Genomic DNA, 16181 nt, shown 5'->3' with positions numbered 1-16181 from the left:
GGTCCGGCCCCGCCAACGGGGGGCCCCTGCCCGGCCGGGGGGCGGCGGGCCGAGGGCGCTGGGGTCGGGGGGTGCCTGTCGCGGTCCCGGTCGCGGTCCCGGTGCGGGTCCGGGCGTTTAATTGGCGTTGTTTCGGGGCAGGGGGAGGGGGGGCGGCCCCGCGGTGCCCCCGGGGTCCCGCAGCCGGTGTCGGTGGACGGGGAGCGGGTGGGACAAGGTGAAGAAGTCGCCTGTTTTAGGGGGAGGAGGGTGGAAATCAGGGCTTCACCCCCATCTCCGGCCTTTGCACCCCAAAATCTCGGGGTGGGGGGGGACACACTGGCCATCTCCCCAGGAGAGGCTGATATAAATGAGGCCTCTAATGAAATCCAGGTCGGAGGCATGTCCCTGGGTGTGCGGGCTATTTATAGCCGCCCGCTCGTGATGCTCGCCATTCCTCGGGCTGCGGGTGCGTCAGCTCGGCATAAACAACTGCCCTGCAGTAACTCCCGCGGCCTGGGCCCCCGCACCGGACCGTGGGGCTCGGTGGATGACGGCATTGACGTCTCCACCACAGAAGGAGAGCCCACCAGCACCTCCAGTGATCGGGGCGGCTCTTCCTGTAGGCATTGACCTTATCAATGCCTACAAGTATCTCAAGGGAGGGTAGAAGGAGGAGGGAGCCAGACTCTTTTCAGTGGTTGCCAGTGAGAGGACGAGGGGCAACGGGCACAAGTTGGAACAGAAGAGGTTCCACTCAAATATGAGGAGAAACTTCTTCACCGCGAGGGTGACACAGCCCTGGAAGAGGCTGCCCAGGGAGGGTGTGGAGTCCCCTTCTCTGGAGATCTTCAAGCCCCACCTGGATGCTCCTGAGTGATGTGCTCTGGGCAACCCTGCTTTGGCAGGGGAGTTGGACTAGATGATCTCTATGGTCCCTTCCAACTCTAAAAATTCAGTGAAATTCCCAACCGAAACCCCACGCCGTCTCTTCCCGGCAACGAGCCGCCCCTCAGGAAAAGCAGGACATTTCCCACTGTAAACTCAAACTGGGCTGATGCACCCTGATTTTGTTGCTTCTGTGAGGATTTACAGCAATAGCGGGTCCCTAATTTTTCATTTAGGTTTTTTTCCCCAGGGTGTTGCACCCCCTTTTTCTCTTCGCTGACCTGCAATACTCCCTTTGCTTTTACTCCCTTCGCCCTCAGTAGACCCCCTGTGACCCACCTCCATATTCCATCCAGAATCATAGAATCATTTAGGTTGGAAGAGACCCTTGGGGTCATCGAGTCCAACCATCTACCCTACTCTACAAAGTTCTCCCCTACACCATGTCCCCCAACACCACATCTAAATGACTCTTAAACACATTCAGGGATGGTGACTCAACCCCCTCCCTGGGCAGCCTGTTCCAGTGTCTGACCACTCTGTCAAAGAATACACCTTGCCCGAGTTCCAGTGTCTGACTACTCTTTCTGTGAAAGAATACACCTTGCCTGGGACAGAAGAGAGAACTGGAAAACAGATGCACTGGTAGAGAACTGATCCTGTACCATCAGGTGCTTGTTTCTGTGCTTTCAGATCTGTTGGGCCTTAGCAGTCGCAGGAAACTGCAGGAATTGCTCTAAAGCCACCCTGATAGATCTAATTCTGTCTTGAGGGCATAGGGGTACCTTAGATGACCTTGTAGTAGAAGAGAGAACTGGAAAACAGATGCACTGGTGGAGAACTATCCTGTACTGTCAGGTGCTTGTTTTTGTCCTTTCAGATCTGTTGGGCCTTAGCAGTCGCAGGAAACTGCAGGAATTGCTCTAAAGCCACCCTGATAGATCTAATTCTGTCTTGAGGGCATAGGGGTACCTTAGATGACCTTGTAGTACTCTTGTCACATTGCGCTGTTAACCCCATATCATATTTATGGGTGCAAAAGGCAGGGTAACGACTCATACCTGTGCAAAAAAAGCCACCAAAAGGTGACAGAGCGGGGACCTGAGCGTTCATCTCCTCTCCATTCCCAGTGAGCTCTTCCTTAGACAGCCCACCCGACAGCCCATCCTTGGATGGATGTGTGCGTCCACCTCCCCGTAGAGCAAGCAGGGATGCTGTTGATGTGCTTCAAAGCAGCCCGTGCCCCAAATAGCTCATGTCCCAAAGGCACACTTAGCTGAGAACATTAGCGCATCCGTGCCCAGCCTCTCCCAGCGTGCCCTCTTCCCGGCAGACTTGATAGCGGAATCACAAAAGCAGTCACACAGCCCATTCTTACATCCGCCGTCTTTCCTTTTCCCTGGGCTTTGTATTAATTTGGACACAGGAGTTTCTTGATAGAAAATGACAAGCGCTGGAGGTACGGTGTGCTGTTAGTGGTAATCGCCCGTGGAAAGCTAATGGCACTTCTCTGCTTTCACTCCGGTGATTCGTTAAGGGGCTGGAGTGACCACCGCCCGGGTAAAGGCCTGGTTTGGATGCTTTCCTCACGAATTTGTTAAAGTTAAAACATTCTGCTTGGAGCTTAATAAATGTGGCTTTGTTGCTTGCTAAATGTTTTCTGGAAGGTTTGAGGTTAAAAGAAGAAATTATCTGAAAATATGAATTAATGAGGAGATATCCCTTTGCCTTTCCTCTTCATCAGAACAGCTTGAAGGAAGAGGATCCCCTTGATTTTGGACCAACTAATTGAGAACTGAGGGGGTTTGAGCTGTTTTTTTGGTAGAGCTCTGCATCTAAAAGTGGTTTGTTCATGTCCAGATACCTCCACTTCCAGTGCCGTCTTTTAAGGAGTTAAAAACACTTGTTCAGGGTGGGCAGGAGCTTTCAAAACCCTGTCAGGTATCCTCTGGGTACCGGGGGTGGGTTCACCTTCCTTTGTGTCCCTGGTCCATGCGGGAGAACCCTGGTTTAGCAGGGGAGAGCAGGCATCCTCTTGTGTTTGGGATATTCTCCCACTCTGCTTCCCCAGACCCACGGCAGGAGCTAAGAGGTTCTTGTTCTGTGGTTGGTACATCCTTATCCAGCTGTTTCTAGGTCTCTGTTGAGTAATTAAGCAGGAGCATCTACCCCAGATAGCCATAAAACCAAGCGTCAGGTCCTGAGGATTGTGAAACTTAAAACACCAAGTGCTGCCCACATTCATTGTGCATGTGGCATCTATTTGCTCACTGTTTTTTGAGCTGTAGAGGTTTGTGGCTTCAAGCATCTCATACCCCCGAGGGCCAGAAACTTGCTTTGTTGGTTTTTTTTTTAAAAGCACTGAGGAAAGACACGCAGGTTGCTGGCTCCAGGAGATGATGATTCAAGGACTGGAGCATCTCCCTTATGAGGAGAGGCTGAAAGAGCTGGGACTCTTTAGTCTGGAGAAGAGAAGGCTGAGGGGAGACCTTATTAATGCCTACAAGTGTCTAAAGGGCGGGCTGAGGGAGGAGGGAACCAGACTCTTTTCAGTGGTTCCCAGTGAGAGGACGAGGGGCAACGGGCACAAGCTGGAACATAAAGGGTTCCACTTGAATATGAGGAAGAACTTTTTCACGGTGAAGGTGGCAGAGCCCTGGCAGAGGCTGCCCAGGGAGGGTGTGGAGTCCCCTTCTCTGGAGATTTTCAAGACCCATCTGGATGCTCCTGAGTAACATGCTCTGACAAGCTCTAGGCAATCCTGCTTTAGCAGGGGAGTTGGACTAGATGATCTCTATGGTCCCTTCCAACTCTAAAAAAATTCAGTGAAATTCAGTGAAAGGGAACCATCCTACAACTGCCTGGTGAACCACAAGTGTTTGTGGGACCACAGTGTCCCCTTTCTTGTGAGTCACCCTGTACACGGGGGGTTCCTTCCCTGCAGCCCCCACCTTACACTGAGCTTCACTTCTCAGGGGACATTCATCCCACTTGTGTTTGCATCACACATCAACAGTGTTTGTGTTGCTTATACCTCAGGGAGACATCCCTTGCCCGGGGCAGTGCCCGTGTGCCATGGGGTGGGACCACAGTGTCCCCTTTCTTGTGAGTCACCCTGTACACGGGGGGTTCCTTCCCTGCAGCCCCCACCTTACACTGAGCTTCACTTCTCACTGGTGAACCACAAGTGTTTGTGGGACCACAGTGTCCCCTTTCTTGTGAGTCGCCCTGTACAAGGGGGTTCCTTCCCTGCAGCCCCCACCTTGCACTGAGCTTCACTTCTCGGGGGACATTCATCCCACTTGTGTTTGCATCACACATCAACAGTGTTTGTGTTGCTTATACCTCAGGGAGACATCCCTTGCCCGGGGCAGTGCCCGTGTGCCACGGGGGGCCCTTGGAGCGGCCCTCACAGCATGTCACAGAATCACAGAATCACAGAATCTTCTAGGTTGGAAGGGACCTTAAAGATCATCTTGTCCAACCGTCAACCTGACTGACAAAAATAGACACCCACACAACAAACAAGAAACATCATCACTAAACCAGACCTCCCAGCACTACATCAACCCGTCTTTTGAACACCTCCAGGGATGATGTGTCCATACTTCCCCCTTTGACCACCTCCCCCGCAGCCCCCCAAAAGTTTTGACCTTCTTGAAAAATCCTTCTCTCCCCAGCTCTGAGCTCCTGGGACCCCCAAAAAACCATATTCCCTTATTCTCATGGACCGTCTGCAGGGCTGGATCCCTCGGTGGGACGTGGGTCTGGACTCTCTGTCCCGCACGTGGTGGATACGTGCCAGACGGCAGCACTTTTTTTAAATAATCTGTAGCACTCTAATGTCCGTCCCGCAGGAGCTGATGAAATGGGTCCTATTATACTTCCTGAGCTAAGCTTGATCTTTCATTGTCCCGTCGGCCCAGCTCCCGGCACCGCGAGCTCCATTTTCACTGCGGACAATTGCAAAGGCCAAAAGTGGGAATCACCGGTGGTGGAAAAGTTTTATGGGTTTCCCTTTTGCCATTTCCATCTAGATGACATCATAAAACGCCACAGGAAGGAGCAGACGGAGGGCAGTGCCACGGGGGACCGGCGGCAGCAGCAGGTGAAGAACAGGAACGCGGCGTTTGGGTCCGGGCGGCCCCGATTCCGCGCCTGGATGCAGAGGAATTTGCAAGGTGGGTGAGCGCCCGGGGACGGGGAGGGCTGCCACGCTGGAAAACACAGCTCTCTAACAAAATACAGCTTTTAAATCCTTCTATCTAATTCCTGCGCACGTATAAGATGTACTGGGGCTCTGAATAGCTTTTTTCGCTGCAACAATGGAATATCAGGGCCCTTTCAGAGCATAAATTCATCCGTTTCTCTCCCTTCCACCCTCTCATGAATTACTAATTCAAAGTGACTTAATATCTATTCTCTATTCCCTTTTGGCTTTGCATATTTTAATTATGCCTCGTCCTAATCCTCTTTTTCCCAGAACACACTTAAATTACCCCTTCAGTAACTGTCTTTGATAGCTCAGTTATTGGAGCTAATTTGTCACTTTTGCCAACCGTGCTATTTTTATGATGAGCTTTTTTGTAACACGGAGCGATCACACACTAATCTATGTTTGCTTCCACTAGCTTTTATCTACAAAACCAAAGTGATAGGCGTCATGAAACACCACCTCTATCAAAAATTTGCCTTTTTTTTTCTTTCCCCCCAAAAAATTACAGCTAAATCACTTCATTGAAGATATTAGAGGCGTTTTGCCATCTTCCCTCGGAGTGCCAATGGCACGTCGGGCGGGTGGGATTGCTGGGAGCAGTCCTGCTCATCTCCTGTCTGCCTCCCCCTCTCTTGTCCTCTCTCTCACCACATATTGCCTTACCCAGGGTTGTTCCGGTTCAAAACAGAAGGATGGTAATTGCCCTTTGTGAATTGATTTTTCTGTTGAAAACACAGGCTTTGATATTCTGCCACGCTCAAGCGACTGCTGCGTGCGGAGTCAAATAAATCAAACAAAATATATATTTTTTTAAGCCCTTCCTGAGAAAGAAGAACTTTCTGTTCCCTTGTAGAATTATTTCTGCTAGTCTTAGTGTTTCATAGGTTTTGTCTGAGCCCTGCCAAGCGCAGAGCCCCACCGTGCTGTGTGCTGCTGATGTCAGTAGCAATTTTGGGAAGCTCAGCACGACTGAGAATTTAGCCCATAATTCTTTAGGGGCTCATTTCTCTTCAGTCCCTGCTGAAATGCAGCAGTCCCTTCTGGGCTGAGATGTGATAACCATTATCAAAATGACGACCAGAACAGCCCAGCACCGTAATGACGGAGGATGGAGAAGGGTATTATGCTGATTAAACCAGCAAGAGAATTTGTGCGAGCGAAGTGCTGTTATCCCTCCTGGAATATGGCTTAAACCATCTCCCCGGTGGGGAAAGATGACTTTTAATGACAAGAAATTTGAATTTCAAATCTCCCTGAAAAAAGAGTCTGTCAGACACGGGGGCTTCTCCCCAAACTGGTCGTGCTGGGCAGCGGTGCCTCTTGGCCAGCCCCGGTGTGCTCAGCACCGGGCTCTGGGCATCCACCTGGGCACAGGGGGGGGCCTTCCCCAGCTGCTGGTGCCTGGGGGGCTTTATTCAAATCTTCTTGCGTTAATCAATATCTGCTGGATGCTTTGTGGAGATGGGGCTTGCCCTGTGTCATGCTTGGGGATACACCTGACAGAGGGAGGCTGGAGAACACGGGGTGCCCTCAGAGGCTGGTGGCTCTGGATGAGGCTGCTGCAGAGGCTTGCTGGTAGGGACTGATGCTGGTAGGGACTGGGGGACAAGGGCAGGATTTTCTAGTTGGTCCCTCCCTTCACACAGGAGAGGCAGCTGGGCTCGGTCACTGGCCACAAAGGAGGTGCAGAGCTATGTGGCAAGGCTTGGTGGCCCCCAGGAGAGCCATCTGGCAAGCAGGCAAGAGAGAGGGGCAAGCCTGGGGTGGATGTTGACAGGAGCAAGAAAGGGAAAAACAGACTGTGGGGATAGAACCAGGAGGAGAAAAATGGGCCATTAAAGGCAGCGAGACCACACCTGGTAGGAAAGACACAGATTGCCAAAATTCCAGTGTTTGTCGGGAGAGGAACACACACAGAATCACAGAATCACAGAATCTTGTAGGTTGGAAGGGACCTTAAAGATCATCTTGTCCAACCGTCAACCTAACTTTGACAAAAATAGACACCCACACAACAAACAAGGAGCATCATCACTAAACCATACCTCCCAGCACTACATCAACCCGTCTTTTGAACACCTCCAGGGATGGTGCCTCAACCACCTCCCTGGGCAGCCCATTCCAATGGCTGAGAACCCTTTCCGTGAAAAAATTTTTCCTAATATCCAGCCTGATCCACACCTGCATCTCTGTGCCGAGGGCATCGTTTGCAAAGAAAATAACTCCTGGCCCCGCAGAGCTGGTGAAGAGCATGACATTTTTGTGAGTGCTCCTCCAGCTCCTCCAGCCGTCGGGAGCGAAGCTTCCCAGGGACATGCCCTGCTGCTGGTCTGTCCTGGAGCCAGAGCAGCTCCCATCATCTTCACCCGTATTCCGGTGATCCTCGCGCCGGCCGAAGCCTTCATTAATCATTGCGGTGGTGGCCCCTGACAGCGATGTCACCGCTGCCTCACGGCACTTCATTTCTAATTGCTCCAAGTCGTTATACGTTGCTGCCATGTAGGAATCGATGGTCTAGGATCAATACCTGTATCTAAGGGCTTTGTGGTTCCTCCAGCGAGGTCCTGCTCTCCGCCACGCGCTGCCCTCTGCCTGCTTTCTGCTCCCCTCGGAGCGGGTGTGCTCATTTCCTGGCACAGCCACTCGGAAAATGCTTCATTATATCTCCAGAAGTAGCGGTCACGTGGAGTAATTAGGCTTTAATGGATTGTGCCTCCGTCTGAAGGGGTGTTTTCCTCTGGCTTCGGCACGCTCCGAAAGCATAAACAGGCTGAGGGAGAGCGTTAAATGCAGGATTGGGCTGTTGGGGGGTACGTAAAACAGCAGCAGAAGGTGCCCCTTTCAATATATGCCCTAAGTAAGGGTATGCCAAGCTTAAAAAAAATTGAAAAAACCCAATAAATAAAAAAAAAATATATAAATTATGGTCCAGTCTTCACTTGTCAACTGCTCTAATGTGAGCACTCAGAGCTATCCCAGGCTGCTGTGGCGTTGGCTTCTGGATGCTGGAGTCACTTGTGTGTCTGTATCAAAAGGCTTTTTTCCATTTCACAGTTAATTCATATCCGTGTGAGCTCTGACAGGAGATTGACAGGTTTCCTGGTGCGAGTGTTCCTGCCTTTATTAGGAATCAGAATTGAGGAAGGCTTTTCTCTTCTATATACTTTCAAATCTAATAATATGTTTGTCAGTCCTACAGATAATAAGAGTGTTAGTAAGACACTGGAAAGATGAATTATTTAATATTCTGCAAAATTAGTTGTCTGGAATAAATTAATGTGATTGTTACATTGCTATTTATATAGATACTCCTGTATCATGCTAAGTTAACCTTGTAATTCATTTGCAAAACGGTAATCATAAATTGACTTTTGCAGGATGCTAAAATAAGAGTTTATTTTCGTAGGGCCTAACCGTTTTAGAAGAGGGTTTGGACAACAACAACACAACCGGAGACAGTTCAGGAACACTGTGCCCGGCCCCAGGAGAAGGGCAGCTGCCGCCTTAAACGGAGTGAGCCCTTTGAATCGCCAGGCATCGGCTCAGGAGGTAAGGGGTGAGGAAGGTGCAGCTCTTCCCAAGTGTCACATCCAAATCTACTGCATTTTATGATCCTGGATCACCCCAAAGAACAATCTACATTAAAAATTTACAGGCACCATCTTTTATATGCCTGTGCACAGCATTTGTATGCATAGGTGAGTACAGACACACGTGCATATAAAATAGCGATTTTCCAGTCGGTTTTATAAGCTTATGACTTGCATCATTTTACTGCATCTGTTCCCATGGGTTTTACAAAAAAGTTTTCTTTAAAAATTCTGTTCTTAGAAAACATTTCCATGAAAACGAATTCCATGTCATCTCATCTTCCTATTATCATTTAGAGGAGGTATGTTAAGATTCGTCATTATTTGTCCCGTACCCAGAGCATTTCCCAAGGTCCAGTGAAGTCCAAGGACGGTCTGTTGTTGACTTCAGGTGTTGACTTTGGTTCAGAGACATTTCACTAGCAAGTGGGTATCCCCCCGAGACACTCACTCCCAGTGCTGTGACAGCCGTGGGTCACATTGCCCCACGCGCTTCAGTGTAAAATGCATTTTTTCTTCATTCCTGGCTTTTCCTTTTTACAAATTTAAATGTTTTGGTCTTGTCTCTGCTCAAAAACACTTTTAAAAAAAGATAGAAATATTTTCATTTGGGTTTTTTGAGTCATTTTTAGGACTCGAGGTGGGAAGGAAGGTACGTGTTCGCCATTAAAGTAACTCTTACAGCTTTTCTTCTGAACATCACTGATAATTGAGCTTGCTTGGTGTAAAAGGTGGGAATCAAGCAAGTAGATAGTCCTCTGTGAGAGGGGGTTGGTTTTTTCTGCGCTGGTGGAAATCCACTCAATTAGGAGGTCACAAGTGCTCAGTAAGCTATAAAAAAACCACCAAAGTGGCAAACATGATGGCACATATAATGGCTGTGTCCTGGGGGTATAAATAAGAGAGCCCTAAACCAAGCATGCATGTGCATGGCGTGTGGTTAGTCCTGAAAATAAAGGCTGTGGTGACTCAGATATTGAGTGTGGCTGGGTATTAACAGAACGTAATAAGCAGTTGCTAGGAGGCAGAGTTCTGTGGTAGCTTCCATTTTGCAGAAATAACACAAGTGGGAAGAATGTGGAAACGCGTCTCCGTTAGGGGTAGTAACAGTGCTGGGGGCTGTCCCATGGAAATGAAGGGGACACAGTCTGTGGCAGTTTGTGTAAGGGACCGTGAGGGGGCTTTGGATGTGCTTCGTGCCTTGGGGCTTGGACCAGGCATTGGACGTGTCCAAACAGGAGAGAGTCAGTGACCGAAAGGGAACCTGAGCAAAGCTGTAATGCTTGGCTTGCGCGAGATTTGCTCTCCTTAGGCTCACTTTTGGGGTATTTCTGCACCATCAGAATGAAATGGTCTTGCTGGTACTTGTTGTTTCATGCCCAGGAACCGAGACATGCGTACGGGTTGTTGACAAATGTGTGCACTAGGTCCCAGAGATAAGACCACAGCAACACTGCTGGGTAGAAACACTCCTGCCGTAGATGCAAGGACACCATGGAGGAGACCAGGTTGTAGTACATTTAGTGAGGAATCAGTTTCCCATTGAGAAAATATCAAAGGAGGGAACAAACCAGAAGCCCTTGCAGAGCAGGGTTGTTCTCTTGCAAAGGAGAAGCAGTTGGGAATGAGAAGAGAGGGAACAGGAATGCAGACCCCCCGGCGTGGGGCTGACACGGGGAGGGGACGGTGGCAGTGTCAGCAGTCCCCACCGGTGCTTCGGAGCTGGGTTTCACAGAATCACATAATCCTTATGGTTGGAAGGGACCTTTGAGATCATCAAGTCCAACCACAAGAAAACCCCAAAACCAAAACACACACCATACAAACAAACCCCACAAACAGACACAACCCAACAACCTCGGGCACTAGAGCATGCCCTGAAGTGCCACGTCTACACGCTTCTTAAATACCTCCAGGGATGGGGACTCCACCACCTCCCTGGGCAGGCTGTTCCAGTGCCTGACCACTCTCTCAGCAAAGTCACTCTTCCCAAGATCTAGTCTGAACCTCCCCTGCCCCAACTTCAGACCATTTCCTCTGCTCCTGTCATGATTCCCTTGGGAGAAGAGGTCAACCCTCACCTCTCTCCACCCTCCTTTCAGGGAGTTGGAGAGGGCAATGAGGTCTCCCCTCAGCCTCCTCTTCTCCAAACTAACCATGCCCAGATCCCTCAGCCTCTCCTCGTGTGACTTGTTCTCCAGACCCCTCCCCAGCTTGGTGGCTCTCCTCTGGACATGCTCCAGCCCCTCAATGTCCTTCTTGTGGTGAGGGGCCCAGAACTGAACCCAGCCCTGGAGGTGAGGCCTCACCAGTGCCCAGACCAGAGGCACCATCACTGCCCTGCTCCTGACACAGGCCAGGATTTTCCCCGGGCCAGAGCCAAAGAAAATGCCAAATAAAACGCGGCGGTGGTTCTGTCGGTGAGGGAGGATGGAGGGGAGGCCGTGGGGCGGGTGACGAGGGCTTGAGCTCTCCTGGCTCTTTTCAGGGCAACAGGAACGACGAGGCTTTCGCCAAAAGCAGCGGGCAGCCCGAGGGACGGCGACGGCCGCCCCCAGGCCCCAAGAGATTCCGAGTGGCTGCTGCCAGCACCCACGCCCCGGGGAGAAGGTAAAATCTTGGGTAAATCTGGGCTTTTTTTTTGGGTTTTCAGCGATTCCCCGTGCAGCCCCTGGGGCTCCGCTCTTGGCCTGTGCCAGCTGGGAGCGGCTGCAGCCCCGTGTCCATGCAACGTGAGAGAAATACCCCTGGGTACGGTAGGAAAGCACCTGGAAATAACCCAGCCTCGTGCTGGCAGTTAATAACTCAGGTATTAGATGCCTCATTTTCACTGAATTTCACTGAATTTTTAGAGTTGGAAGGGACCATAGAGATCATCTAGTCCAACTGCCCTGCTAAAGCAGGACCACCCATAGCTTGTCAGAGCATGTTACTCAGGACTGCATCCAGGCGGGTCTTGAAAATCTCCAAAGATTTTGTTCTAGAAAGCACGGAAAATGTCACCTTTGTTATTTTTGTTAAGCTTTTCCTCTGTCACTTCGGGGAGAATTTTTGAAGGGTGAAATAGCATTTGTTTTCGTGAAGGCAGGAGATACAGATTCCAGGGGGAAGGGACAGGCAGGGGCAGGGATCGTGTCCTGGAGAGGGGCCGCAGGAGCTGGGCAGCCCTGGTCCCCGTCCCATCGGTGTCCTCCTGTTCCCCCAGCTCAAAGGCAGGTGCCCCCTGCAATCCCTTCTTTCCCTGCTCGTAGCAGAGCAGGGGCTGAATGACCTCCAGAGGTCCCTTCTGACCAGATTGTTTTTCTGTGGTTTTCTTTCATCATTTTTTTTTTTTTTTTAATGGGCAGAGTTCAGAACAAACACAAGCTGTTGTTTCATTTGAGCAGAAAAACGAGTTCCTCTGAAATCCTTTGCTGGCAGAAAAAACCTGTCGGGCTGCACTTTGGGAACACACAGCCTCATTTGCTTCTTATGGTGCTTTTTCATACCATACCGGGTTTGGTATTTCAGCATTAAACTTTAGGTGAGCCCTGGCATCCTATTCACCCATGTCCTTTTCTTTCTCTACCAACCATCAGGCCTTTCCTGCTGAACCGGGGACCAGCCTTCCAGCAGAAGCGGATGCCGCAGTGGTTCTCCAAAGCCAACTTTCAGAGAGGGGTCAGTATTGAGACGTTTGTTCTGCAACCTCCTGCTGGTGACAAGCCTTTGGTTTTACCAGCCCTTCCCCAGTTATATCTTTGCTTCTACAAGCACCTGGGAGAGACAGGTGACTTTAATACAATGAATGTATTCCCAGGGAAGTGTTTGCAGGGCAGGCATTTCTTAATGCAGCTTAATCTAGCAGCTGGAAAATAAAACGTGGGCAGGTGATAGAAGTAAACCTTGCAGGCTGTACAGCAGCACAAGCAGGGCAAAGTAAAGCCTCCCCATACAGATCCTCATGCCAGCAGGAAACCCCAAATTAGCAAATTTCTTGACAGCATGCAAGGAAAGAGCTATTCAGATACACCGAATGAAATACAGGAAACGGAATTGTTGTTCCTGAGAGGCAATTATTTATGTCTTTTTTTTTTCTTTATTAAGAAGAAAACCTCCTATTTCTTAATATTTCGCAGCAGATGGATGCTAATGGAGAAGGGAAACCACCCAGGAGGAGAAGGTAATTGGTGAACAAAGGCACGCTGCAAACACGACGTGCTCTTTCACGCTGGAATCCGAGCTGGATGCATCTCCCTGTCCCGGCAGGTGGCAAGTGAAGCCCAGCCCCGGAGCGGTTCTGACGGTTTCTGTGGCTAATCCCCAGGCGGGCCAGGCCGGCGCGTAAGTAAATGAGGTGATTTGTTCAGATGGGAGCCCTACAAAAGCCACGGCAAATCCCTTTAGCATTATTGCAGCTCCCCTTCTTCTATAATGAGTACACGGAGGATGGTTCACATCCAAAATGGTTGGCAAATGATGTTTCGGCCTATCTGAAAGGAGACGGTCATTACCCTGCGCTCGTTTGGTATCTGGAGTAAGGAGAAACAGAAGGAGGTGGCAGCAGGAGGTGGCAGGTTGGCCGTGCCCTTGGTGGGGTGTCAGGGAAAACGCCGTGCACCCCAAAAGGATGCCGTGGGCTGGCTGTGCCAGAGGAGGCCAGCAGAGGCTGGAAGGGGACAGTGTCACCCCTGGGCTGAGCTGGTGACCCAGGCACCCAGTGAAGGGCAGAGAGAGGAGTGGGTGAGGGTTTGTGTCACCTCCTGGGTGCAGAGGGCACCCCGTGGTAGCCCTGATGTGATGTGGTCCCCAGCGCTGGGACTCTGCACGGCGTGCGGGTGTCTCCTTGGCACCTTGCTGGTTTGCAGACGATGGGATGTGAGCTGCCTCAGCGTCCGCAGTGACCTCAGGTCTGTGCTTTCCTCAGGCCCGGATCCAAGCGGCCGTTCCTGCGAAGCCGGAGGCCCCCACCACCACCAGCCAAGCCCCAGCCCAAGGGGGTGCTGCTGAGGTTCAACTTCCGCGCCATGGCCAACCAGGTAGAGGGTTGTCGACGGGACAGGCGGCGCCTGGCACCCTCCAGCAGCCCTGCCACTGGGCTCCTAACGTCACGCTCAGGTGTCTGGGGCTGCTGGCTGGGTTTGTCTGGCATAACCCAGGAGGCAAGTCCCATAGCCACGTTGGCTGGGTCGCTCGTGCAACTGAAGGCACCTGAGAAGACTGTTCAGCAACTGCAGACTCAGCCCAGTTTTCCCAACTCTGTTGGGTCCTCTTGGCCTATCCATGTGCTTGCTCAGAGCAGGGAGATGCTGCTTGTGAGTGGTCCTGGCCGGGGGGGACCATTTCACTGTCGGTGCTCCCCATTCCTCAGGGACACACAGCACTTCTGGGCTTTGCTCTCTCTTTGCTTTGGTGACCTTCTCGGTGCCACGTTTTACACTGAAGTACGGTCCAAGAGCCCTGGGGCAGATCAGAAATCCTGCTCCACCTTCTTCATTGCCGGCATTTCTTGTCTGGACGGTTTGGTTTTACTTCATGCCTTGTGCTCAAATGCCATCTGCTTGCTCCTGCTGAGGACGCCTGGTGTCTTGGGGCTGGGCACTGCTTGGAGGTTTTCCAGACGCACACAGTCTGTCGAGCTCCTTGTCTCCGTGTGCTGAGTGGTTTAATTGACTAACCGGCTGCCCAGCACCGTCCTGACTGATGGGCTCTAATCAATACCCTGCTGCAAGTGTGGCCACGCTTTTCCAGGAGCCGCGGGACTGACTGGCTCTCCCTTTCCCCCGCAGACCAGCCTGACGCTGGATGAGAGGTTCTCTGGGCTGAGGAATAAGAGGCGCTTTACAGCAGCCCGGAGCGCCGGCCGGACGGTCACCATGCCTTAGCACCACCTGCCCCTCGCAGGGGCTGCCCAAAACAGTCCGGGCCCCGTACCGGGCAGCTCAATAAAACTTGATAGATTTCCTCCGAGAGCGCTGATTTGGCAACGCGCCGTCTCCTTCCTTACACGCTGAGTGAGTGAGCGACTGAGGGGTCTGGAGAATAAGTCTTATGAGGAGAGGCTGAGGGAGCTGGGGTTATTCAGCCTGGAGAAGAGGAGGCTGAGGGGAAACCTTATTGCTCTCTACAACTCCCTGAAAGGAGGGTGTAGAGAGGTGGGGGTCGGTCTCTTTTCTCAAGTCACAGGCGACAGGACAAGAGGAAATGGCCTCAAGTTGCGCCAGGGGAGGTTCAGGCTGGATATTAGGAAAAATTTTTTCACTGAAAGGGTTCTCAGCCATTGGAATGGGCTGCCCAGGGAGGTGGTTGAGGCCCCATCCCTGGAGGTGTTCAAAAGACGGGTTGATGTAGTGCTGGGAGGTCTGGTTTAGTGATGATGCTCCTTGTTTGTTGTGTGGGTGTCTATATTTGTCAGTGAGGTTGACGGTTGGACAAGGTGATCTTTAAGGTCCCTTCCAACCTAGAAGATTCTGTGATTCTGTGATTCTGTGACTGAGGGCAGGGACGAGGCAGGATGAGAGTTGTGGCAGAGCACGGGGCACATGGGACGTGAGCAGGGCCATGGAGGGGATGAATGGAGATGGATTTGCCCCCGCTCTCTGCCAGGGGGCTGGCACCAGCCCTGTCCCCCTGCCAGCCCACCCTGGGGTGTCGCCTGCAGGAAGGAGGGGGCACCAGCTCCCAGCATTACCCCTGGAGTCTTCCCTGCCTTGTCCCACTGGTGGGACAGAGTTGAGGACAATGTGCCTGCCCATTGTGGGGAGCAATGTGTGGGACAGAGGGACCTGCCCCTCGGTGGCACCAGTGGGGATGCCCCACCTGCCCACATTCCCCAGCATCCCCCCAGCTGCCCCATGTGCTGTGCCTGCGGACATCCCTGCCCCAAACTTTGCCATGCAGGACTCCTCCATCCCAAAAACATCTGGCTCTGCCCTGGTAGTCAGGCCTGAGTGCCTTGCATTTCTCTTTGGTTTGCCATGCTGTTCTGACTGCTGCTGGCCTGGCTGCGGGGACGTGCCGTGCCGTGTCACCAGAGTGGCTGTCCTCAGCATGGACCACAGACGGGCTGCCCCAGCCCAAATTTGGTTTCCCAGTGCTGCAGTAGGATTTCAGATTAGGGATTGCATTAGGGATTTTGTGGGTGCAGCTCCACCTGCCCTCAGAACACCGGCATAATCCAACTAGCAGCTGCCAGAGGGAGGCCAGGCTCTGCAGTGTCTATAAACATTGGCTGAGATATTAATGACTCGGGTCTGGTCATTTGTTAATGGAGCCCTGCACCAGCCCTTGAGTCACTGATCCCTTCTCCACCCCCTGCTGCAACCCAGCACCGATTCTGCTGGACATGGCCTGTCCTGGGCTCCAGGTTGTGCTTACTGAAGCAAATATTGGGTAGAACAGCTTTGCATTTGACACCGAGTGTCTTTCTCAAGAGACTGGACTCGGCGCCGGTTTTACAGGGATGTGTGAGATGTTGTTAGCTGACGGAGCGGTGATGTATGAGTCCAATGCACTGAATAAAGAGCTAA

At 51.7% G+C, this 16181-nt stretch overlaps 1 protein-coding gene across 1 annotated transcript; it reads left to right on the top strand.

Moving 5' to 3' along the window:
- The first annotated feature begins 381 nt into the window (after nucleotides 1-381).
- LOC106895507 (UAP56-interacting factor-like) lies at nucleotides 382-14622 on the top strand. Its single transcript, XM_014954938.1, has 9 exons — nucleotides 382-391; nucleotides 4905-5048; nucleotides 8490-8632; nucleotides 11162-11283; nucleotides 12252-12333; nucleotides 12792-12835; nucleotides 12922-12996; nucleotides 13580-13691; nucleotides 14442-14622. The coding sequence occupies exons 1-9, from the start codon at nucleotides 382-384 to the stop codon at nucleotides 14535-14537; spliced, it is 828 nt and encodes a 275-aa protein (XP_014810424.1). The 3' UTR covers nucleotides 14538-14622.
- The last annotated feature ends 1559 nt before the right edge of the window (nucleotides 14623-16181 follow it).

Source organism: Calidris pugnax, unplaced genomic scaffold, assembly GCF_001431845.1.
Source record: "Calidris pugnax isolate Ruff unplaced genomic scaffold, ASM143184v1 scaffold38, whole genome shotgun sequence".
Classification (NCBI taxonomy): domain Eukaryota; kingdom Metazoa; phylum Chordata; class Aves; order Charadriiformes; family Scolopacidae; genus Calidris; species Calidris pugnax.
The sequence above is the reverse complement of the archived record's forward strand: the minus strand, read 5'-3'. Positions and strand labels throughout refer to the sequence as shown.